This window comes from Xenopus tropicalis, chromosome 3, assembly GCF_000004195.4.
Source record: "Xenopus tropicalis strain Nigerian chromosome 3, UCB_Xtro_10.0, whole genome shotgun sequence".
In the NCBI taxonomy this organism is placed as follows: Eukaryota; Metazoa; Chordata; class Amphibia; order Anura; family Pipidae; genus Xenopus; species Xenopus tropicalis.
Window position 1 is genome coordinate 7,485,439 of NC_030679.2, and position 25,266 is coordinate 7,510,704.

A 25,266-nucleotide genomic window follows, 5' to 3' on the forward strand; every position below is an offset into this window, starting at 1 on the left:
ACCCTCTCTGTGAAGCGACTCCAGAGAACAAAGAGCTCAGTAACCCCCGTCCCGCATACATTTTTTGGCAGAGGAGTGGATTTTCCGAAGTCATAATCACAAATGCGTAATGATCGGCCCCGGGGAACACAGAATATACATTCTTTATATCTCCAAGTTCTACTTAAAGGGCCAGAGACCCCCAGCCTGACTTTCTACTGAACACTTTTTTGATACTAAGTATACAGTGTGTGCGTGGGGGCCCCAGAGGGGGTGTGGGGGTAGAACAGCCCCATTGGGCCACACACACCCCAGTCCAACCAATGATGTTGGAAGCATGTCCTGATGCTTTTGTGCTGCCGAATGGTAGAAGTGGTGAGTGGAGAAGAATCCAGAGATGCTTCCTGTGTCAGTAACCGAAGCACCAGCAGATATATAGATATTACAAGTGTATTCCAGTTCCATTGTTCCATATCTTTATGTATCTCAGCCACAACAGGTCCAGCCTCAAGCTGTAAAGCCGCAGATGCAGCCCCAACCCGGACCCCCAGGCACGGCTCAACCTCGACCTGCGCCACAAGGTAGGTTACAGACCTGCTGGGTATGTGATCAGCAGAACAATGGGAAGGGAGCAAGATAGGAGCTCCCAGTTGGTATCAGAATAGCACTCAATAGTAAGAAACCCAAGTCCGGCTTGGGACTCCTCCAGTTACATGGGAGTAGGAGAAACAATAGGTTAGCTGAAAGCAGTTCTAATGTGTAGCGCTGGCTGAAAGCTCAGACTCAGGCACACTTTACTGCTGCGCTGCAAGTTGGAGTGATATCCCCCCCCTCACCCCCAGCAGCCGATCAGCAGAACAATGGGAAGGGAGCAAGATAGCAGCTCCCAGTTGGTATCAGAATAGCACTCAATAGTAAGAAATCCAAGTCTGGCTTGGGACTCCTCCAGTTACATAGGAGTAGGAGAAACAGTAGGTTAGCTGAAAGCAGTTCTAATGTGTAGCGCTGGCTGAAAGCTCAGACTCAGTCACACTTTACTGCTGCGCTGCAAGTTGGAGTGATATCCCCCCCCACCCCTCCCAGCAGCCGATCAGCAGAACAATGGGAAGGGAGCAAGATAGCAGCTCCCAGTTGGTATCAGAATAGCACTCAATAGTAAGAAATCCAAGTCCGGCTTGGGACTTCTCCAGTTACATGGGAGTAGGAGAAAATTTCTAATTTTCATTTAGAAATGAAAATTTCACCATAAAAATCACAACAGTATAGACTTATGGTGGGCACATTATATACATACCATTACAGCATAATCCTTCCTACAGCACAGGTGCCATCTAGTGGACATTAGGTATATGACACCCTAATAATACCTTCCTCTAATGCTGAGGAGGGGGGTGTAATGGTCTGAAGCTTCAGAGTCAAGTCTTGAAAAGATCTGGGATGTTCCTCATCTCTTTAGAGAAGCACCATGGAAAGGTTAGTCCACGGGGTTAACTTACCAGTCCCCAATTTAGGGGCACCTAAAGGTGGGAGGTGCTGCAGTGCTAAGGTATTGGGCTCTGTAGTGGACTTATTTTGGCTAATGCCCGGTGCAGAGATATAAAGGGATTATGATGATTATATACATTTATTATAATATCAATGTTCTATCCCTGTATACAGGTGGCCCCCGGCAGGCACAAGGCTCTCCTGCCCAAAGGACAGGGCCCCCGGCCCAACCCAGGCTCTCTCCCCAGGGCCAACAGCCTCAGACTTCTCAGCCCGGCTCCCCGCAGACACAGCGCTCTCCTAATTCCCCACAGCTCCCCAGACCTGCAAGTGGAACCCCAACTGGCCAAACCCCCAAGTCTGCTTCCCCTCAGCCGTCAAGACCCCCCGCCCAGGGGCAGGCACAGAACCCACCAGGTCCTGGCCCAACTGCAAAACCCCAACCAATGCTCAAGTGAGTACTCATTAATCTGTTGTAATTAATAAGTCAATGTCCCCCTGGACCCTCATGGCCCCCCAGCAGTTGCAGCTTACTCTATAGATACACCCCCATGGAATAAACAATCCAATTGTAAACTTCCCCTTTGAATTCTGACTTGCATGAAATCCCCCCATATTTGCACTACAACTCCCATAATTCCCTGGGCAGCAGAAGCTTGCCGATGATGAGGCTGCATTTATTTCTCCTGCTCCTTTTGCTGATTGGTCCTTCTCTCTCTGCCCTGCAGCAAATCCCAGTCACTGACCAACAACTTTAATATCTCGGATCCGTCCGCGCGCAGCACCGGCACCGAGGACGAGGCAAAAGCGGAGACCATCCGCAACTTGAGAAAGTCGTTCGCCAGCCTCTTCTCTGACTAACGCTGGGCTCGGCCGTCTTCCTGTCCAATCTGCACCCTCGTATAAGTCACAATCTTCCAGGCCTTCCAGGCACCGCCCCTTGTCAATGTTGAAGGTCTTTTGAGTATTTGATTTGCACTGTAGGAGCCATTTATGGTCTTTTGGGCCCATTTCACTGGAGCCCAACACACGTCATAGTAGATACACGTTATCCAGTTCTAATTGTCCAAGACATAGCCATCACCACCAATATGCCGGGCCCTGAAGCCATCCATTTTTCTTCTTCAACCCAGAAAGGCCTTATTGTTGGTTTAATGCCTTCCACCCAATCCAGCAAGGACTTCCAATAGGCCCTTGGCGCCATCTTGTTGATAGTACCAGGAGTTGCTACTCCTCGTTGCCTCAATAGTAAAGCCATTTTGATGCATTTGCTGCAAGAGCGTGGAGCGTTGCGAGATCTTCCAGGAATGGCGAGGAACTCCAGCTCTTTCCCTCCTCCCATGGGCCATGATACTGACCCTTCTCATGCAATTAAATACCTTTATGCACTGGGACTATGACTGGTTTGTATGGTACTCTCATAAGCATGTACTCAGTCATGTGACCCCCCATAGGCCAATAAGGTATCACTGGAAAGCTACTTCTTCTCTATGCAGCTGCCGTTGGAATATAATGATACAACATTGCCTTCTACATAGACAAAGAAGTCTTCATGCTTTGTGGTACTAATATCTTCCAATCACAGGGTGCAATCAGGGAGACATCTTGCTTTACTTGGGTCATTATGCTTCCATATTCCTGCAAGGTCTTCATGCCCCGGTAACTACAGATTCAGCCATACCAAAGCACAGTCATTTTGTGCTCCTCCGTTATACACCGAGACTGCTGAATGGCTGGTACAACAGTAGATCTGTGAGAACCAACGAGGGACCCCGTAGACCTCTCTGAACATGGATACGATCATCAGTGAGCCAACACAGCTTAAACCATCTTCACAGCCTTCCCTCCCTCCAAGATACACTATCTGGACAAAGTATGGGGACCCCTGCCTTTCCAACATCTCTCGCCCAACCCCAGGGGGTTAATATGAAGTTGCCCTCCTCCCTTTGCTGCTATAACTGCCCCTACCATTCTGAGAAGGTCCCCACTAGATGTTGCTCCCATTCAGCCACAAGAGCATTAGTGAGGTTGGGCAGTGATGTTGGGGATCAGGCTCACAGTCGGGGTTCCATCCCACAGGGGTTCAGTTGGGTTGAAGTCAGGGCCGAGGATTTCAACTACTCCAGAGCCCAATGACGGTTCCCTGTACCCCAAATCTGCCAACGCTTGGCATTGACCATAGTGTTGTTGGGTTTGGTTGACTCCCTGAGCTTCTGGAGACCCAGCAGTGAGGGTTCAGCCTGAGGACCTGGCATATTAGAGGGTCCGGATACGTTTGCCCATATAATGTCTATTGTTTCAGGGGCACCAATTACAGAGGCACCCGGATGCCAAAGTGTTTCTGGACGGCGGTGAAAGCCAAGAATCCAGTAAAATGTCTTCAAAGACTTGGCCGCGGTTATGGCATCTTCATAACGTGGGTCTCCAATAGAGCGCGTCGCGATTGCTGACAGGCCTGGCGCCCACAGATGCACCTCATTCCACAGGAGATTAAAATGTTTATTCAACGAGCGCTGGCTCCGGCCGAGCTTTGTTTGGAGCCGATACTCCTGGAATAAACCTTAATCTGATTCTGGAATGAGGGGTCGCAGTGTGTGCCAAAACTGTCATCATTTCTGATTCGCTTTGTTAGATTCCCCACGGCCGAAAGCCCGGGCCCGCGCACCTGAACCCTCCGTGCCCTCATGTTTATTGGGTTTATTTACACTGTAACAGGTGTTCAGCTCACCCCGCTATAGTTCCAGGGGTACCCAGGGCACAAATAAGCACTCACCCCAAATCCCCCCCTAACTGGCCTTCAGGCTGGGCCCCCTTAGCCCATAACAAGGTTACAGATATATAGAAACATTGGGGTAACAGTCACCCTGCTATAGTTCCAGGGGTACCCAGGGCACAAATAAGCACTCACCCCAAATCCCCCCTAACTGGCCTTCAGGCTGGGCCCCCTTAGCCCATAACAAGGTTACAGATATATAGAAACATTGGGGTAACAGTCACCCTGCTATAGTTCCAGGGGTACCCAGGGCACAAATAAGCACTCACCCCAAATCCCCCCCTAACTGGCCTTCAGGCTGGGCCCCCTTAGCCCATAACAAGGTTACAGATATATAGAAACATTGGGGTAACAGTCACCTCGCTATAGTTCCAGGGGTACCCAGGGCACAAATAAGCACTCACCCCAAATCCCCCCCTAACTGGCCTTCAGGCTGGGCCCCCTTAGCCATAACAAGGTTACAGATATATAGAAACATTGGGGTAACAGTCACCCTGCTATAGTTCCAGGGGTACCCAGGGCACAAATAAGCACTCACCCCAAATCCCCCCTAACTGGCCTTCAGGCTGGGCCCCCTTAGCCCATAACAAGGTTACAGATATATAGAAACATTGGGGTAACAGTCACCCTGCTATAGTTCCAGGGGTACCCAGGGCACAAATAAGCACTCACCCCAAATCCCCCCCTAACTGGCCTTCAGGCTGGGCCCCCTTAGCCCATAACAAGGTTACAGATATATAGAAACATTGGGGTAACAGTCACCCTGCTATAGTTCCAGGGGTACCCAGGAGGGGTGGGGGGGGGGTTCTACTCTGCAGGTTCCCACCTTCTGGCCGAGGATTATTTCTATTTTCTGTTCTCTGTATTTGTATTTATTTATTGATGTCATAAATAATAAAAAAAAAAAAAAAAAGTTTCCCCAAGCCCCCGCTCTTAATTATTCTTAACAAACAGTTCTATTAGTAATAGAAACACCCCAGTGGGGGGGTAACTGCCCCCATTTGCCCCATGTACCCCAGATAATAACAAAGCAGGAAGTCCAGCGCCAGGGGCTTATTCACAACTTAAGGGGAAACATCCAGTGCAACAGTCCGACCTCCGAATGTCTCCGACCCCCCCGGGAGTTCATATGAAGCCCCTCCGGATGTCGGGGCCCCTTCCTCTGCTGGGGCGGAGACTGCTGGGCCCCGGGATCGATGGGTCGCTCTCAGAAAAGGGGACTGTGACTTTAAAGGGGTTGGATAAGGGACTGAAGTGCGAGGAAGTCGGCCCGACTCGGGGGATGAAACTGGGGTCCAGGATAGGGGGGAAGGGCCTTTGGTCGTATTCACCCCCGATGATACCCGGAGGGTAATTTAAGTCAGGGGGGAAGATGTTGGGGTAATAAGGGTAAGGGTGGGTGATCCTGGGGGGCAGGAAGTGCCGGCGTACAAAGCGGCTGCGCTCCATCTTCTGCTTGTACTTCTCCCTGTAGAGCTGCAACACAAACAAAGATGGCGGCCCTTATACTGAGTTGCACCCAAGGCCCCGGCCCATATCTACAGTAACAGCACCCACCTTTTTCCAATCCATGTCCAAACTCCTTGGAAGGTTATCTGTTCAACAGCAAAGCATAGAGTTAGTGCTGATCCCTAACAGCATTGCCACAAAGCAACATAAACCCAAGATACCAAAACTTTGCCTTTTAGTGCTGATCCCTAACAGCATTGCCACAAAGCAGTGCACCCAAACTGCTGCAATTGGTTTTTGTACTATTTAGCTTGGGATTTCAGCAGCTATCTGGGTGCTAAGGTCCGAATTATCCTAGCAACCAGGCAGTGGTTGGAATAACAGACTAGAATATGAATAGGAGAAGTTTTTGAATAAAAAGATAGTCCAATAATAATAATAAAAAATAAAGACCAATTGAAAAGCTGATCATTTGCAATTCTATAACATACAAGTTAACATAAAGGTGAACCGCCCCTTTAAGAACAATATGGCGGCTATAACTGCAAATCGGATCTGCCGGGTTACCCCCTCACCCCCAGTGTTGCAAGGCACAAGAATATGTGGGTGCAGTGTCCCTAAATTTGTACTCACTCCGGAAGTCTCGGACGCACAGGAACCGCCACAGGGAGGGGTCGTTGGTGTCGGCCAAGAACTCCTTACAGGTGGCCGAGAGGCTGAGAAGGGAGCGAATGTCCAACAGGCGGAAAATCCTGAGCTTGAGCTCCGGGGGGAGAACGAGTAGCCCGAACACATCCGGGAGGTTCAGCACTGAGACGGGAAAGGAAGGAGATGTAATAACGGCTATAACTGGGGGGGGGGGGGGGGGGGAAGTGGCCAATAGCGGCCCGGGGCGGACTGTTACCTTGCCGGGCAGCAGCAAGCAGAGGGTAGGCCACCTGGTCTTTAAACTGCCCCGATAACTTCTGCAGATCCTTATACACAGAGGCAATGTTGTTATCTGTGGGGGGAACATGAAGATGCTGAATCCTACTACCCCCTACTGTAAATGATAAGGATATTAGCAGTCACTGAGGGGTTCTGTGCCCCCCATATAAAGGCACAAGGCTGCAGGCTGAGTTATACAGGGAACTCTGAGTATCACTCATGTATTATAAGGGATAATGTACCCCCTACTGTAAATGATAAGGATATTAGCAGTCACTGAGGGGTTCTGTGCCCCCCATATAAAGGCACAAGGCTGCAGGCTGAGTTATACAGGGAACTCTGAGTATCACTCATGTATTATAAGGGATAATGTACCCCCTACTGTAAATGATAAGGATATTAGCAGTCACTGAGGGGTTCTGTGCCCCCCATATAAAGGCACAAGGCTGCAGGCTGAGTTATACAGGGAACTCTGAGTATCACTCATGTATTATAAGGGATAATGTACCCCCTACTGTAAATGATAAGGATATTAGCAGTCACTGAGGGGTTCTGTGCCCCCCATATAAAGGCACAAGGCTGCAGGCTGAGTTATACAGGGAACTCTGAGTATCACTCATGTATTATAAGGGATAATGTACCCCCTACTGTAAATGATAAGGATATTAGCAGTCACTGAGGGGTTCTGTGACCCCCATATAAAGGCACAAGGCTGCAGGCTGAGTTATACAGGGAACTCTGAGTATCACTCATGTATTATAAGGGATAATGTACCCCCTACTGTAAATGATAAGGATATTAGCAGTCACTGAGGGGTTCTGTGCCCCCCATATAAAGGCACAAGGCTGCAGGCTGAGTTATACAGGGAACTCTGAGTATCACTCATGTATTATAAGGGATAATGTACCCCCTACTGTAAATGATAAGGATATTAGCAGTCACTGAGGGGTTCTGTGCCCATATAAAGGCACAACACCAAAGGCCGAGTGCTTTTATACAGATCATGGAACGGAATATAAGGTGACTATTTTACAACAGGGGGTACCTTATTTATTATAACACATCATGTGATACAGATGACATCACTGAGCACCAATTATAACTGATGACATCACAGAGCACCATTTAAAAGGATATCGTTTACAGAAAACGCATGGCTCTTGTGTTTAGACATAAACTTCTGATCCCGGCTCTTCATCCGTTAACCCTTTCCTGACAATTTTTTTGGCCCCCGCACCCCCTTTACCGGCGGAATCTGCCCCGTACCTGTCTCGGGGTAGGAAATGTAGGAATTGGTCGACAGCTGAAGTTTCCGCACACTTTTCATCTCGCTGTTAATCTTCAGGGTGGCTGCACGTGCAAAAGAGGAGAAATGAGGATGGCGGCAGCCATATTGCAACAAGATGTGAGCCTATGCTGTCGGCCAGGGGTCCTCAAACTGTGGCCCACGGGCCGGTTCCAGCCCCCTGGGGTAGGTGGTGGTCTGGCCCCCCCATTGCTTAAGAAGTTTGAGGACCCCTGCTGTAGGCAATGAATACAAACAGGAAGAGCAACTGTCACCCTAGAATTCAGAGTTTATAGGTGCTATGGGTGACCTGGTGTCACATGGTTCCTATAAACAGAATGGGGGGGGGGAATATACCAGAGCAATGAGAAGGAGCTTTAATACAAGGCTGCAATGCAATGCATGTACACTAGGTGGGGCACTAACTCTTTAACATGCTCCTGTGCCACACACACAGCAGGGGGCAGTACAGACAGCAGATGAAGGCAGGGGGCTGGCAGACTGGGAGGAAGAGGAAGGATAAAGTACAAGTAATACTCACCATTGATTATGACCAGCTTGCCCATCGGCAAACAAGCCAAGGTGGCCGAGACTTCAGCGCACAGAGGGTGAGTGTAGTGCAGCCTGTAGGCCCCCCCGCTGCGCCAATCCTGCGGCATACACAGCACCTTGCTTTCAGCACCCTGGGGGGGGACAAGGAAGGGTTACCGACCCACCAATCACAGATCCCTGGGATGGGGGGGGCCATATTGACTCCCTACCTTCTGTAAGTAGCCAGTCTCCAGCATCAGTAGGTGGATGGCGACTATGAACGCGTCGCTGGCGCCGGTGCAGCCGGCAGTTTGGTACAGAACCTCCAGGGAGTGGGGGATTTTCCCATCTAGTGCCTCGCTGCAGAGCATCACCTCCCAGGCCGGGCCCGACATCCCATCCTCCATGGCCACGTCCTCCGCTGAGGGAGGGGCTTGCTGGGCAGCCTGGCAGCAAAACCAATGGGCATTAGATAAGCCTGTCCGTCTCTAGCCCCATGGCTACTGCCCCATGGCTACTGCCCCATGGCTACTGCCCCATGGCTACGGCCCCATGTCTCCTGCCCCATGTCTCCGGCCCCACGTCTCCTGCCCCACGTCTCCAGCCCCACGTCTCCAGCCCCACGTCTCCTGCCCCACGTCTCCTGCCCCACGTCTCCTGCCCCACGTCTCCTGCCCCACGTCTCCTGCCCCACGTCTCCTGCCCCACGTCTCCTGCCCCACGTCTCCTGCCCCACGTCTCCAGCCCCACGTCTCCAGCCCCACGTCTCCTGCCCCACGTCTCCTGCCCACGTCTCCTGCCCCACGTCTCCTGCCCCACGTCTCCGGCCCCACGTCTCCTGCCCCACGTCTCCTGCCCCACGTCTCCAGCCCCATGTCTCATGCCCCATGTCTCATGCCCCTTGTCTCCTGCCCCATGTCTCATGCCCCTTGTCTCCTGCCCCATGTCTCCGGCCCCATGTCTCATGCCCCTTGTCTCCTGCCCCATGTCTCCGGCCCCATGTCTCATGCCCCATGTCTCATGCCCCATGGCTACTGAGTAGAGAATTATTTCACCCATCCCTACTACTGAGTAAACCAGGAATACCAGTACTACCAGTAGTATCTCAGCACACATTACCTGAGCCATGGCTTGGGCTCCTGTGCTATCATCTGACTGGCTCTTGGGCCTCTTGTTAGTCGAGCTGCAGGGTTGGCTGGGATCCACCAGGGGGCAGCCAAGATCCCGCTTATCGGGGGCCGGAGCAGGAGCTGGCTGCGGCGGGGGCAGCTGAGAGTCCGGCAGTACCACAACAATCAGATCCCCGGAGATGATCCCCGCAGACTCCAGAGTGTTCTGATCCCCAGTCAGGGCATCTTTGCCATTCAGTGTGATGGTGAAATTTGCCTCAGTGCTGCAAAGGAAGGATATAATAATTAAAGGGTAAGTGTCCCTGCTGTATGTCTGTTCCCAGGGGGGCAGCGCATTACCTGTAGCCCAGAGCCGGCAGGGTGACGGAGGATAATTTACTGCGCAAGTCTCCCAGGGTCGGACTCTCCGCCTCCAGCTCTAAGCGATTGGTCTGCTTCCTCACTCTCACCCTCAGCTTCATTCTTATTGGCTGCGCGTCCCTGAGGGAAGAGAAAGGCTTCAGTAAAGGAACACGAGCGGCTTCTGATTGGCTATCGCTTCAGGCAACACATATTGTATTATTATCCTTTATTCATATAGCGCCGACATATTCTGCATCATTCCCATCAGTCCCTGCCCCAGTGAGCTTACAATCTAAGGTCCCTATCCCATTCCCATCAGTCCCTGCCCCAGTGAGCTTACAATCTAAGGTCCCTATCACATTCCCTTCAGTCCCTGCCCCAGTGAGCTTACAATCTAAGGTCCCTATCCCATTCCCATCAGTCCCTGCCCCAGTGAGCTTACAATCTAAGGTCCCTATCCCATTCCCATCAGCCCCTGCCCCAGTGAGCTTACAATCTAAGGTCCCTATCCCATTCCCATCAGTCCCTGCCCCAGTGAGCTTACAATCTAAGGTCCTTATCCCATTCCCATCAGTCCCTGCCCCAGTGAGCTTACAATCTAAGGTCCCTATCCCATTCCCATCAGCCCCTGCCCCAGTGAGCTTACAATCTAAGGTCCCTATCCCATTCCCATCAGTCCCTGCCCCAGTGAGCTTACAATCTAAGGTCCTTATCCCATTCCCATCAGCCCCTGCCCCAGTGAGCTTACAATCTAAGGTCCCTATCCCATTCCCATCAGCCCCTGCCCCAGTGAGCTTACAATCTAAGGTCCCTATCACATTCCCATCAGCCCCTGCCCCAGTGAGCTTACAATCTAAGGTCCCTATCCCATTCCATCAGCCCCTGCCCCAGTGAGCTTACAATCTAAGGTCCCTATCCCATTCCCATCAGTCCCTGCCCCAGTGAGCTTACAATCTAAGGTCCCTATCCCATTCCCATCAGTCCCTGCCCCAGTGAGCTTACAATCTAAGGTCCCTATCCCATTCCCATCAGCCCCTGCCCCAGTGAGCTTACAATCTAAGGTCCCTATCCCATTCCCATCAGCCCCTGCCCCAGTGAGCTTACAATCTAAGGTCCCTATCCCATTCCCATCAGCCCCTGCCCCAGTGAGCTTACAATCATCTAAGGTCCCTATCCCATTCCCATCAGCCCCTGCCCCAGCGAGCTTACAATCTAAGGTCCCTATCCATTCCCATCAGCCCCTGCCCCAGTGAGCTTACAATCTAATGTCCCTATCCCATTCCCATCAGTCCCTGCCCCAGTGAGCTTACAATCTAAGGTCCCTATCCCATTCCCATCAGCCCCTGCCCCAGTGAGCTTACAATCTAAGGTCCCTATCCCATTCCCATCAGCCCCTGCCCCAGTGAGCTTACAATCATCTAAGGTCCCTATCCCATTCCCATCAGCCCCTGCCCCAGCGAGCTTACAATCTAAGGTCCCTATCCCATTCCCATCAGCCCCTGCCCCAGTGAGCTTACAATCTAATGTCCCTATCCCATTCCCATCAGCCCCTGCCCCAGTGAGCTTACAATCTAAGGTCCCTATCCCATTCCCATCAGTCCCTGCCCCAGTGAGCTTACAATCTAAGGTCCCTCTCCCATTCCCATCAGTCCCTGTCCCAGTGAGCTTACAATCTAAGGTCCCTATCCCATTCCCATCAGCCCCTGCCCCAGTGAGCTTACAATCTAAGGTCCCTATCCCATTCCCATCAGTCCCTGCCCCAGTGAGCTTACAATCTAAGGTCCCTATCACATTCCCATCAGTCCCTGCCCCAGTGAGCTTACAATCTAAGGTCCCTATCACATTCCCATCAGTCCCTGCCCCAGTGAGCTTACAATCTAAGGTCCCTATCCCATTCCCATCAGCCCTTGCCCCAGTGAGCTTACAATCTAAGGTCCCTATCACATTCCCATCAGTCCCTGCCCCAGTGAGCTTACAATCTAAGGTCCCTATCACATTCCCATCAGTCCCTGCCCCAGTGAGCTTACAATCTAAGGTCCCTATCCCATTCCCATCAGTCCCTGCCCCAGTGAGCTTACAATCTAAGGTCCCTATCCCATTCCCATCAGCCCCTGCCCCAGTGAGCTTACAATCTAAGGTCCCTATCCCATTCCCATCAGTCCCTGCCCCAGTGAGCTTACAATCTAAGGCCCCTATCCCATTCCCATCAGTCCCTGCCCCAGTGAGCTTACAATCTAAGGTCCCTATCCCATTCCCATCAGCCCCTGCCCCAGTGAGCTTACAATCAAAGGTCCCTATCCCATTCCCATCAGCCCTTGCCCCAGTGAGCTTACAATCTAAGGTCCCTATCACATTCCCATCAGTCCCTGCCCCAGTGAGCTTACAATCTAAGGTCCCTATCCCATTCCCATCAGTCCCTGCCCCAGTGAGCTTACAATCTAAGGTCCCTATCACATTCCCATCAGTCCCTGCCCCAGTGAGCTTACAATCTAAGGTCCCTATCCCATTCCCATCAGCCCTTGCCCCAGTGAGCTTACAATCTAAGGTCCCTATCACATTCCCATCAGTCCCTGCCCCAGTGAGCTTACAATCTAAGGTCCCTATCACATTCCCATCAGTCCCTGCCCCAGTGAGCTTACAATCTAAGGTCCCTATCCCATTCCCATCAGTCCCTGCCCCAGTGAGCTTACAATCTAAGGTCCCTATCCCATTCCCATCAGCCCCTGCCCCAGTGAGCTTACAATCTAAGGTCCCTATCCCATTCCCATCAGTCCCTGCCCCAGTGAGCTTACAATCTAAGGCCCCTATCCCATTCCCATCAGTCCCTGCCCCAGTGAGCTTACAATCTAAGGTCCCTATCCCATTCCCATCAGCCCCTGCCCCAGTGAGCTTACAATCTAAGGTCCCTATCACATTCCCATCAGTCCCTGCCCCAGTGAGCTTACAATCTAAGGTCCCTATCCCATTCCCATCAGCCCCTGCCCCAGTGAGCTTACAATCAAAGGTCCCTATCCCATTCCCATCAGTCCCTGCCCCAGTGAGCTTACAATCTAAGGTCCCTATGACATTATAACCCTGCTTACCAGTTTCAGATGTCGGCCTGTGGGGCTGCTGTTAGTGCCGTGGGTCTGTGCCTGGGTGCATGACGCAGCACTATCACTTTCACTTCTGCGGGGGCCACAGAGCTCGTCTCTTTCACTTCTATTCCTGTTCAACAGCACAGATAGGGATCAGTGTAAACAAACCCACCCCAGCATTAGGACACACCCTTTTAAAGACCTACAGCTTATAGCTAGAAATGCTGTATTTTATATACTGGACTAACTGTACCAGCCCTATAACAGTAATGCCCCCGGCCTTCACAGTTGCCCGTTTAGCCCCCATTTTGGATTATGTTAGGACATGTTTTGCGTGTCAGTGGCACTGCACATGCTCAGTGGGCTCTGGGCTGCTGGAAAGCTCAGCTTAGGGGGTTGAAAGGCATAAAGTGAGGGTCATCTGCTACAGGGCTGGTTATGAATCGATTCCGACGCAGACTGCACGGATTTCTATGCTGCCATGTAATGTGAACCTGAATTAATTATTGTATTGTGTTATTGTGTATATATACTGTATGGTGTGACTTTTACTGTATAAATACCGTATATTATTGTATGAGCCCACAAATATGCAATGAATCAGCAAAAACTAAGTTGTGGCGTCTTTATGATCAGAATATGGATAAGAGTGCAAGCTCCTCAGCCCAGCCCATGAACCCTCTCACCTGTTTCCTTGTGCAGCCGCAACCTCCCGCCTCTCTCACCGGCAGACACTTGGGGGGCGGGGACTCTAAGTGACACTATACCAAGTGGGGCGGAACTCGTAATAACTGCGCCGTACTGGGCACGACGGATGTGCGTGATTCCATCAACGACGTGAGGTGCTATGCCATATAAGGAAGTGTGGCGGAAGAGACGGACGCACAGCTCGCTGATTGGTCACATGTCGTGGTGACGCACATGCGCAGTAGAGCAGTAGCGCTGTGGTGTCCCCGGTGCGTGTGTGTGAGGGAGAGAAGCGCTGGCACCATGAGCCGCAGTTACAATGACGAGTTACAGTATCTGGACAAGATCCATAAGAACTGCTGGCGGATCCGCAAGGGCTTCGTGCCCAACATGCAGGTGATGTATATGTGTGTCTGTCCGCCTACAACTCCCAGCAGCCCCTGCCAGCCATCTGACTCGCTTATATTATGGGCTGTCCGGCCCGGATCGGCGTTGGGCAGAACAGTAGCACCGAATCCTTTGTAGGGAAACTGTCATTCTCTCAGTATAATGTAGAGAGCAGGTTGGGTTATGGGATTGGGCCTGGGGTGGAACCTTTCCATGTACAGGGGTGCCCTGATACCCCCATGCCCCGATACCCCCATGCCCCGATACCCCCATGCCCCGATACCCCCATGCCCCGATACCCCCATGCCCCGATACCCCCATGCCCCGATACCCCATGCCCCGATACCCCCATGCCCCGATACCCCCATGCCCCGATACCCCCCATGCCCCGATACCCCCCATGCCCCGATACCCCCATGCCCCGATACCCCCATGCCCCGATACCCCCATGCCCCGATACCCCCATGCCCCGATACCCCGATACCCCCCATGCCCCGATACCCCCCATGCCCCGATACCCCCCATGCCCGATACCCCCCATGCCCCGATACCCCCCATGCCCCGATACCCCCCATGCCCGATACCCCCCATGCCCCGATACCCCCCATGCCCCGATACCCCCCATGCCCCGATACCCCCCTACCCTCATACCCCCCCCTACCCTCATACCCCCCCCTACCCTCATACCCCCCCCTACCCTCATACCCCAATACCCCATTACTAAATCATAGTATCTCTAAAATTGCCTTGTTACTCCAGGAATCCCGGTACCTTCTGCCCCAATACACAGTGCCCCCGGGAATCCCGGTACCTTCTGCCCCAATACACAGTGCCCCCGGGAATCCCGGTACCTTCTGCCCCAATACACAGTGCCCCCGGGAATCCCGGTACCTTCTGCCCCAATACACAGTGCCCCCGGGAATCCCGGTACCTTCTGCCCCAATACACAGTGCCCCCGGGAATCCCGGTACCTTCTGCCCCAATACCCAGTGTCCCCGGGAATCCCGGTACCTTCTGCCCCAATACACAGTGTCCCCGGGAATCCCGGTACCTTCTGCCCCAATACCCAGTGTCCCCGGGAATCCCAGTATCCGGGGGGTGCTCCGATACCCCAGTAACTATCCCAATATGGAGGCCCACAGGCACGCCCTGATACCCCAGTACCCAGATTCCAAGTGCCCAGAGGGAATCACCAGTCTGATATATTTGCTAATGGCAGGTTGGGAATTGTACTTCTATAATTAGAACTTCTTTCCTTTATTTTCTATCCTGAGACTGTGCCGGCAAGTCCTGACTTGTATATAGTCACCCGGGCACGGCCACCCCTGTCTGTATTAGCCACTGTCTCCCTCCCATCATCCCCCTAGTGCCCTGTCCCACACCCACTCCCATCTCTCACTGCGGTTATAGTTATGTGTAACTGTCACTGTGTCTGTCCCTTTCCCTTCTCTGCACTGCTGGTTCTGACTCCTGATACAACTCCCCAATATCCATTCATCCCTCATTCTCACTGGGTTTATAGTTATGTGTAACTGTCACTGTGTCTGTCCCTTTCCCTTCTCTGCACTGCTGGTTCTGACTCCTGATACAACTCCCCAATATCCATTCATTCCTCATTCTCACTGGGTTTATAGTTATGTGTAACTGTCACTGTGTCTGTCCCTTTCCCTTCCCTGCACTGCTGGTTCTGACTCCTGAGACAACTCCCCAATATCCATTCATTCCTCATTCTCACTGGGTTTATAGTTATGTGTAACTGTCACTGTGTCTGTCCCCTTTCCCTTCCCTGCACTGCTGGTTCTGACTCCTGATACAACTCCCCAATACCCATTCATTCCTCATTCTCACTGGGTTTATAGTTATGTGTAACTGTCACTGTGTCTGTCCCTTTCCCTTCCCTGCACTGCTGGTTCTGACTCCTGATACAACTCCCCAATATCCATTCATCCCTTATTCCCACTGGGTTTATAGTTATGTGTAACTGTCACTGTGTCTGTCCCTTTCCCTTCCCTGCACTGCTGGTTCTGACTCCTGATACAACTCCCCAATATCCATTCATTCCTCATTCTCACTGGGTTTATAGTTATGTGTAACTGTCACTGTGTCTGTCCCTTTCCCTTCCCTGCACTGCTGGTTCTGACTCCTGATACAACTCCCCAATACCCATTCATCCCTCATTCTCACTGGGTTTATAGTTATGTGTAACTGTCACTGTGTCTGTCCCTTTCCCTTCCCTGCACTGCTGGTTCTGACTCCTGATACAACTCCCCAATACCCATTCATCCCTCATTCTCACTGGGTTTATAGTTATGTGTAACTGTCACTGTGTCTGTCCCTTTCCCTTCCCTGCACTGCTGGTTCTGACTCCTGATACAACTCCCCAATATCCATTCATTCCTCATTCTCACTGGGTTTATAGTTATGTGTAACTGTCACTGTGTCTGTCCCTTTCCCTTCCCTGCACTGCTGGTTCTGACTCCTGATACAACTCCCCAATACCCATTCATCCCTCATTCTCACTGGGTTTATAGTTATGTGTAACTGTCACTGTGTCTGTCCCTTTCCCTTCCCTGCACTGCTGGTTCTGACTCCTGATACAACTCCCCAATACCCATTCATCCCTCATTCTCACTGGGTTTATAGTTATGTGTAACTGTCACTGTGCCTGTCCCTTTCCCTTCCCTGCACTGCTGGTTCTGACTCCTGATACAACTCCCCAATATCCATTCATCCCTCATTCTCACTGGGTTTATAGTTATGTGTAACTGTCACTGTGTCTGTCCCTTTCCCTTCCCTGCACTGCTGGTTCTGACTCCTGATACAACTCCCCAATATCCATTCATTCCTCATTCTCACTGGGTTTATAGTTATATGTAACTGTCACAGTGTCTGTCTGTCCCTTTCCCTTCTCTGCACTGCTGGTTCTGACTCCTGATACAACTCCCCAATATCCATTCATTCCTCATTCTCACTGGGTTTATAGTTATGTGTAACTGTCACTGTGTCTGTCCCTTTCCCTTCTCTGCACTGCTGGTTCTGACTCCTGATACAACTCCCCAATACCCATTCATTCCTCATTCTCACTGGGTTTATAGTTATGTGTAACTGTCACTGTGCCTGTCCCTTTCCCTTCCCTGCACTGCTGGTTCTGACTCCTGATACAACTCCCCAATATCCATTCATTCCTCATTCTCACTGGGTTTATAGTTATGTGTAACTGTCACTGTGTCTGTCCCTTTCCCTTCCCTGCACTGCTGATTCTGACTCCTGATACAACTCCCCAATATCCATTCATCCCTCATTCTCACTGGGTTTATAGTTATGTGTAACTGTCACTGTGTCTGTCCCTTTCCCTTCCCTGCACTGCTGGTTCTGACTCCTGATACAACTCCCCAATATCCATTCATCCCTCATTCTCACTGGGTTTATAGTTATGTGTAACTGTCACTGTGTCTGTCCCTTTCCCTTCCCTGCACTGCTGGTTCTGACTCCTGATACAACTCCCCAATATCCATTCATCCCTCATTCTCACTGGGTTTATAGTTATGTGTAACTGTCACTGTGCCTGTCCCTTTCCCTTCCCTGCACTGCTGGTTCTGACTCCTGATACAACTCCCCAATACCCATTCATTCCTCATTCTCACTGGGTTTATAGTTATGTGTAACTGTCACTGTGTCTGTCCCTTTCCCTTCCCTGCACTGCTGGTTCTGACTCCTGATACAACTCCCCAATATCCATTCATTCCTCATTCTCACTGGGTTTATAGTTATGTGTAACTGTCACTGTGTCTGTCCCTTTCCCTTCCCTGCACTGCTGGTTCTGACTCCTGATACAACTCCCCAATACCCATTCATCCCTCATTCTCACTGGGTTTATAGTTATGTGTAACTGTCACTGTGTCTGTCCCTTTCTCTTCCCTGCACTGCTGGTTCTGACTCCTTATCCTGTAATGACTCTGCCCCTTTGCCTCTCTCTGCAGGTAGAAGGGGTGTTCTATGTGAATGACCCCCTGGAGAAGCTGATGTTCGAGGAGCTGAGGAATGCCAGCCGGGGGGGAGGTAGGTTGGGGGCCAGATGACACATTTATAGTGGGGCAATACATGATCCAATAAGCTGTGAAGCTGCAGGTCAGAGCCTCATTCTGCTCTTTAGGGAAGTTCCCTGCACTTCCTGTTACTTCCTGTTGTTCAGGCTTGGCAGGGCGCTGGGGTATGGGCACAAAGTATGGGCAGCTCTGATTGCGGCATATTGCGTGGGCGCAGCATGGACTTTAGCCCTAGATAAGAGATTTGCCATAAAGATTTGACGTCATTTCGTGCCCCAATGATGAATGCCAGTTGGCCGGGAACAAACGGGCAGAACGTAACCGTGTTTTCTATTCTTTCAGCCGCCGGAGGTTTCCTTCCCGCCATGAAGCAGATCGGCAATGTGGCGGCTTTACCTGGGATCATTCATGTAAGGCCTCGGCGCTAATAAAGCTATAGCCCCCCCTGTTAATGTAACCACTTCCAATGTGATATTTTTAATGCGGTAGTTTGCCTTTAAATGAGCTTTTAGTAGGATCAAGGGATATAAGGGAGAAGCCAATGATGATGCAGGGATATAAGGGAGAAGCCAATGATGATGCAGGGATATAAGAGAGAAGCCAGTGAGGATGCAGGGATATAAGGAAGAAGCCAGTTATGATGCAGGGATATAAGGGAGAAGCCAGTTATGATGCAGGGATATAAGGGAGAAGCCAGTGAGGATGCAGGGATATAAGAGAGAAGCCAGTGACGATGCAGGGATATAAGGGAGAAGCCAGTGACGATGCAGGGATATAAGGGAGAAGCCAGTGACGATGCAGGGATATAAGAGAGAAGCCAGTGACGATGCAGGGATATAAGAGAGAAGCCAGTGACGATGCAGGGATATAAGAGAGAAGCCAGTGACGATGCAGGGATATAAGAGAGAAGCCAGTGACGATGCAGGGATATAAGAGAGAAGCCAGTGACGATGCAGGGATATAAGAGAGAAGCCAGTGACGATGCAGGGATATAAGAGAGAAGCCAATGACGATGCAGGGATATAAGAGAGAAGCCAGTGACGATGCAGGGATATAAGAGAGAAGCCAGTGACGATGCAGGGATATAAGAGAGAAGCCAGTGACGATGCAGGGATATAAGAGAGAAGCCAGTGACGATGCAGGGATATAAGAGAGAAGCCAGTGACGATGCAGGGATATAAGAGAGAAGCCAATGACGATGCAGGGATATAAGAGAGAAGCCAGTGACGATGCAGGGATATAAGAGAGAAGCCAATGACGATGCAGGGATATAAGAGAGAAGCCAGTGGGCTACAAATTTGGTGACTTGGAAGACTCCCTCATTTGATAGAACTCATTATTTCACTGCAGAGATCTATCGGGCTACCAGATGTGCACTCTGGCTATGGATTTGCCATCGGAAACATGGCAGCGTTTGATATGGACAACCCCGAAGCAGTTGTCTCCCCAGGTGAGAATCGGTTGGCCTTGTGCTCTGTGTCCCCTCGTTGCAGAGGAGCAGTCTAATAGACCCTTGCCCATGTGGGGCTGTCTCTCTCTCTAGGTGGTGTTGGCTTCGACATAAACTGCGGGGTCCGCCTGCTTCGTACAAACCTCGATGAGAGCGACGTGCAGCCGGTGAAAGAGCAGCTGGCCCAGGCCATGTTCGACCATATCCCAGTAGGGGTCGGATCCAAAGGGGTCATCCCTATGGGGGCCAAGTAGGTTCAGACTCCCTATGTTCTGAGATAACATTGGGGGTGGGACACATTGAAACATGGGTGCGCTCTTTTCCCCAGGGATCTGGAGGAAGCCCTCGAGATGGGGGTGGACTGGTCGCTGCGAGAAGGCTACGCCTGGGCCGAGGACAAGGAGCACTGCGAGGAGTATGGCCGCATGTTGCAGGCTGACCCCAGCAAGGTCTCCTCTAAAGCGAAGAAGCGAGGGCTGCCTCAGGTATACCCTTCATGCCTGTCCTCCGAACCGACATGGAACGTGCACGTTCTAACCCCCATCCCTTTTGTTCTTCTTGTCCCTCTCAGCTGGGGACCCTCGGAGCTGGAAACCATTACGCCGAAGTCCAGGTGGTCGACGACATATACGACGAGTATGCCGCCAAGAAAATGGGCATCGACCACAAGGGGCAAGTGTGCGTCATGATCCACAGCGGCAGCCGCGGCTTGGGGCATCAAGTGGCGACAGGTACATGGCCGCGGAACAAAGTCTAGGTATGTCCCTTGCCCCTTTGTGTTCCTATTCTAACGCCTCCCCTTACTACTACACAGATGCTCTGGTTGCCATGGAGAAAGCCATGAAGAGGGACAAGATCACGGTGAACGATCGCCAGTTGGCCTGTGCCCGCATCTCCTCGGCCGAGGGGCAAGATTATCTCAAAGGCATGGCCGCCGCGGGCAACTACGCTTGGGTCAACCGCTCCTCCATGACCTTCCTGACCAGACAGGTACCATCAAGTCTCAAAGCTCTAAAGGGGAAATTAACCCAAGAAATGTAACTTAAGGTTGGAGTTTGTTTAGTTCCATATCTGTAGGACCTCCTTCTGATACCATCCACACCCACGCCCCTTTCCCCGCCCCCCCAACACATAAAGGATGGGGTTGGTTGACCAAGGGCAGACTAAAGAGGTCCCATTTGGACACTCTCCATAAAGACCCTATAGACCTGGCTGGTCCAAACCAAGTTCCTGATGGTCTTTATTCCCGTTAAGGCCTTCTCCAAAGTGTTCAACACGACTCCGGACGACCTGGACTTGCACGTCATCTACGACGTGTCCCACAACATCGCCAAGGTGGAGCAGCACGTGGTGGACGGGAAGGAGAAGACACTGTTGGTGCACAGGAAGGGGTCCACGCGTGCTTTCCCTCCCCACCACCCCCTCATTCCTGTGGATTATCAGGTGAGTATGCCCCGCCCACTTACCCATCATCTTTATTTGTCTGTTACCCGAATCGGCAAAAAACAAATATGGGGGACACTCTCAGTAGGACATTGAGGCGTTATTATAGGATACAGAGAACTTTGCCACAGTATTGATTTTTAATTCTTCTTCCTACAGTTGACTGGGCAGCCGGTATTGATTGGTGGAACCATGGGAACCTGCAGTTATGTCCTTACTGGCACTGACCAGGGCATGACTGAGACGTTTGGCACTACCTGCCATGGCGCTGTAAGTAATGTGGGGTACAGTCCAACAGTCTGTCTAAGGGAAACACTATGGCACCTCCTACCCATATGTATAAATACAAATATACAGAGAAGGAATGTTCTGGGCACAATAAGCTGTACCCCCATACTGTACTGTCTAAGGGAAACACTATGGCACGCCCTACCCATATGTATAAATACAAATATACAGAGAAGGAATGTTCTGGGCACACAATAAGCTGTACCCCCATACTGTACTGTCTAAGGGAAACACTATGGCACCCCCTACCCATATGTATAAATACAAATATACAGAGAAGGAATGTTCTGGGCACACAATAAGCTGTACCCCCATACTGTACTGTCTAAGGGAAACACTATGGCACCCCCTACTCTGTATATTTGTATTTATACATATGGGAAGGAATGTTCTGGGCACACAATAGTGACTGATAGCGGTTTCATTCCATAGGGTCGTGCCCTTTCCAGAGCCAAGTCAAGAAGAAACCTTGATTTCCAAGATGTTCTAGACAAACTGGCAGACTTGGGCATCGCCATTCGCGTGGCTTCTCCAAAACTGGTCATGGAAGAGGTAAGTAGTTGCTGTTTCCAATTAAAGCTCGGTCTGTGGGACATATACTATACTATATACCGTGTATATCTAGTGCCTAACCACAAACCCATCCCAATCTCTCAGGCCCCCGAGTCGTACAAGAACGTCACGGACGTAGTAAATACCTGCCACGATGCCGGCATCAGCAAGAAAGCCATCAAGCTCCGCCCCATTGCGGTCATCAAAGGCTGAGCCCCCGGGAAATCGGTGACTGATAAAACGCCAATATTTGCGCTCTTCATACCTGTCGGTCTGGCAGATGTTGCTGAGCTCACAGCACTACAGCACGCGAGGGGTTAATCCTCTGCACTTACCTGGCAACAGCAAAGCCCCCCAAACCTTTTTTTTTTTTTTTTTTTTCCCCCCCCTCCTGCTGAATTTAGTAGCTGAGAATTATCAGCATTTTGCTTTCTCTTTTACTAACACTGGGCAACGTTTCCCCCATGCAGTAACCCATAGCAACCAGCTGCAGGTTTGCAGTAGACCGACCAAAGCTGACTGCTGATTGGTTGCTATGGGTTACTGTTTTGTGACATTGGTCCAGTGTTGGAATAGGGGCTTCTGGGTATTATACTGATACCGTAGAGTTACTACTGGGGCAGGTTTTGCTTTGTGTGTCTTAAATCTGCTTTTTTTTGTTATTGGTCAGAACTGGATCTCCCTTCACAGAGGGAAGGGAATCTAATGAGGGCACTTACTGTAATAGTAGAGTCCAGGGGTAAGTGGGCCTGCTGGAGAGGGCATGTATGGTTGGATATTTGCCCATCAGGGATGCTGGGAGTTCAGTTCAGCTGTTGGTGGGAGTTGTAGTTTAACAATCCCCATAGGGCTATGTCTGAACTAGGGAACAGGCAATCGCCTGATAACATCGTGCTGGGAGTTGTAGTGCAACAACAGCTGGAGGGTCAGGGGTTAAACTCTGACCTTTTATATTACCTCCCCTTCAGTGGGGGGGTGAGCAGCTTTCCTGCTTTGCAAATGGGGCCCCCCGCTATCACTATTTGCCTGACTGCACAAGAGGGAAATAAAAAAATCCTTACAAGCAACACCTGTTGTTTGGTTTCATTTTAGCAGAATAGAGTCTGCAAAAGGGTTAAATAGTCACCATAACACAGAGCTAAATCACCGAGGGGTTCTGTGCCCCCTGCTGTAAATGATAAGGATATTAGCAGTCACTGAGGGGTTCTGTGCCCATATAAAGGCACAAGGCTGCAGGCTGAGTTATACAGGGAACTCTGAGTATCACTCATGTATTATAAGGGATAATGTACCCCCTACTGTAAATGATAAGGATATTAGCAGTCACTGAGGGGTTCTGTGACCCCCATATAAAGGCACAAGGCTGCAGGCTGAGTTATACAGGGAACTCTGAGTATCACTCATGTATTATAAGGGATAATGTACCCCCTACTGTAAATGATAAGGATATTAGCAGTCACTGAGGGGTTCTGTGCCCCCCATATAAAGGCACAAGGCTGCAGGCTGAGTTATACAGGGAACTCTGAGTATCACTCATGTATTATAAGGGATAATGTACCCCCTACTGTAAATGATAAGGATATTAGCAGTCACTGAGGGGTTCTGTGCCCCCCATATAAAGGCACAAGGCTGCAGGCTGAGTTATACAGGGAACCCTGAGTATCACTCATGTATTATAAGGGATAATGTACCCCCTACTGTAAATGATAAGGATATTAGCAGTCACTGAGGGGTTCTGTGCCCCCCATATAAAGGCACAAGGCTGCAGGCTGAGTTATACAGGGAACTCTGAGTATCACTCATGTATTATAAGGGATAATGTACCCCCTACTGTAAATGAATACAAAACTTTTGTCCTACTGGAATAAAACAGCAGCCTCACATCCCAGCATTCCTTGAACAAGGACAGTGCCACCTAGGGGCTGATCTAAGATCTCCTTCACTAGGCCTGCAAAGCCTTTCCTAGAAGTGACCCACACAATGCAGTTTGTCTCTTTAGAAGTCATTTCTCAGTGAGACAGGCTGGCACACAGAACCGGACCATTGGTGCAGATAAATCATTTTATTTAAGGGGAAAAACATCTCAAACATAAGGAGGCTGTTTATACAGCCACAGGCTTTTGCACTTCTGGGTAACAAGACCAATATCCCCCCCCCCCACCCCGATGGCCTGATTCTGAAGGTTCTGGGGGTGCAGAGTGCTGTTGGGGATAGACTGGAGTCAGGAGGGGGGTTGCCTAGCACAACGGATACCCCAGTCTGAAACTGGACTCCGCTTGTATTTGGCCCATCTCTGACTGACCTGGGGATGCTGTTAATAGAAAAACAAAAATATAGGAAGGACAGCAATTTTCTTCCAAAGAAAAGGTAAAACCTCCACCGGCCCGTATAGGGCTTCACTGGTCCCCCTATGTGGCCTACTCTCCCATAGTAACCCCACTGGGTGGCAGTTCTTTCAAATTAGGGGGCTGTTCTATAGGCCAAGCAGTACCGCAGCCCAACGGGTTATGAGGCACAATATTGCCGGTGCATAAGTTCTTATAAACTGCACAAAAATATCTGATTCCTTCTACCTCCTACCCTTGCCTCTTCTTTTTCTCATAGTAGAGACCTGTGCGGTTCTAATCAGGGGACCACAACCCACTGATCCCCAACCTCCTAGCCACCACTGTATTCCTACCTGTTTCTGCCTCCTACTACAGGTATGGGACCTGTTATCCAGAATGTTCGTGACCTGGGGTTTTCCAGATAAGGGATCTTTCTGTAATTTGGATCTCCAGCACTCAAGTCTGTTAGAAATCGTTTAACTATTGAATAACCCAAATAGGCTTGTTTTGCCCCCAATAAGGGATAATTATATCTTAGTTGGGATCAAGTACAGGTACTGTTTTATTATTACAGAGAAAAGGGAATCATTTAACCATGAAATAAACCCAATAGGGCTGTTCTGCCCCAATAAGGGGTAATTATATCTTAGTTGGGATCAAGTACAGGTACTGTTTTATTATTACAGAGAAAAGGGAATCATTTAACCATTAAATAAACCCAATAGGGCTGTTCTGCCCCCAATAAGGGGTAATTATATCTTAGTTGGGATCAAGTACAGGTACTGTTTTATTATTACAGAGAAAAAGGGAATCATTTAACCATTAAATAAACCCAATAGGGCTGTTCTGCCCCCAATAAGGGGTAATTATATCTTAGTTGGGATCAAGTACAGGAACTGTTTTATTATTACAGAGAAAAGGGAATCATTTAACCATGAAATAAACCCAATAGGGCTGTTCTGCCCCAATAAGGGGTAATTATATCTTAGTTGGGATCAAGTACAGGTACTGTTTTATTATTACAGAGAAAAGGGGATCATTTAACCATTAAATAAACCCAATAGAGCTGTTCTGCCCCCAATAAGGGGTAATTATATCTTAGTTGGGA

At 50.3% G+C, this 25,266-nt stretch overlaps 3 protein-coding genes across 3 annotated transcripts in view; 2 read left to right on the forward strand and 1 right to left on the reverse strand.

The window, feature by feature from the left end:
• syn3 (synapsin III) overlaps positions 1-2,858 on the forward strand; it is a 151,983-nt gene extending 149,125 nt beyond the window's left edge. Inside the window, 3 exon segments of the mRNA NM_001130325.1 lie at positions 470-560; positions 1,639-1,918; positions 2,193-2,858. Of these exon segments, the coding sequence (NP_001123797.1) occupies positions 470-560; positions 1,639-1,918; positions 2,193-2,325 (504 nt within the window). The 3' untranslated portion in view covers positions 2,326-2,858.
• Positions 2,859-5,093: 2,235 nt separating this feature from the next.
• Positions 5,094-13,716, reverse strand: fbxo7 (F-box protein 7). The gene is given in 11 exon segments (NM_001079102.1): positions 5,094-5,713; positions 5,795-5,832; positions 6,320-6,496; positions 6,591-6,686; positions 7,880-7,963; positions 8,440-8,581; positions 8,660-8,875; positions 9,549-9,822; positions 9,899-10,039; positions 12,985-13,108; positions 13,665-13,716. Coding segments are annotated over 9 exon segments (1,500 nt in total). The 5' UTR covers positions 10,021-10,039; positions 12,985-13,108; positions 13,665-13,716; the 3' UTR covers positions 5,094-5,362.
• A 211-nt stretch (positions 13,717-13,927) lies between these two features.
• Positions 13,928-22,898, forward strand: rtcb (RNA 2',3'-cyclic phosphate and 5'-OH ligase). Its single transcript, NM_001030503.1, is given in 12 exon segments — positions 13,928-14,061; positions 18,033-18,111; positions 18,441-18,508; positions 19,449-19,548; positions 19,642-19,798; positions 19,877-20,033; positions 20,120-20,279; positions 20,363-20,538; positions 20,803-20,991; positions 21,151-21,261; positions 21,712-21,831; positions 21,937-22,898. Coding segments are annotated over 12 exon segments (1,518 nt in total). The 5' UTR covers positions 13,928-13,968; the 3' UTR covers positions 22,045-22,898.
• The last annotated feature ends 2,368 nt before the right edge of the window (positions 22,899-25,266 follow it).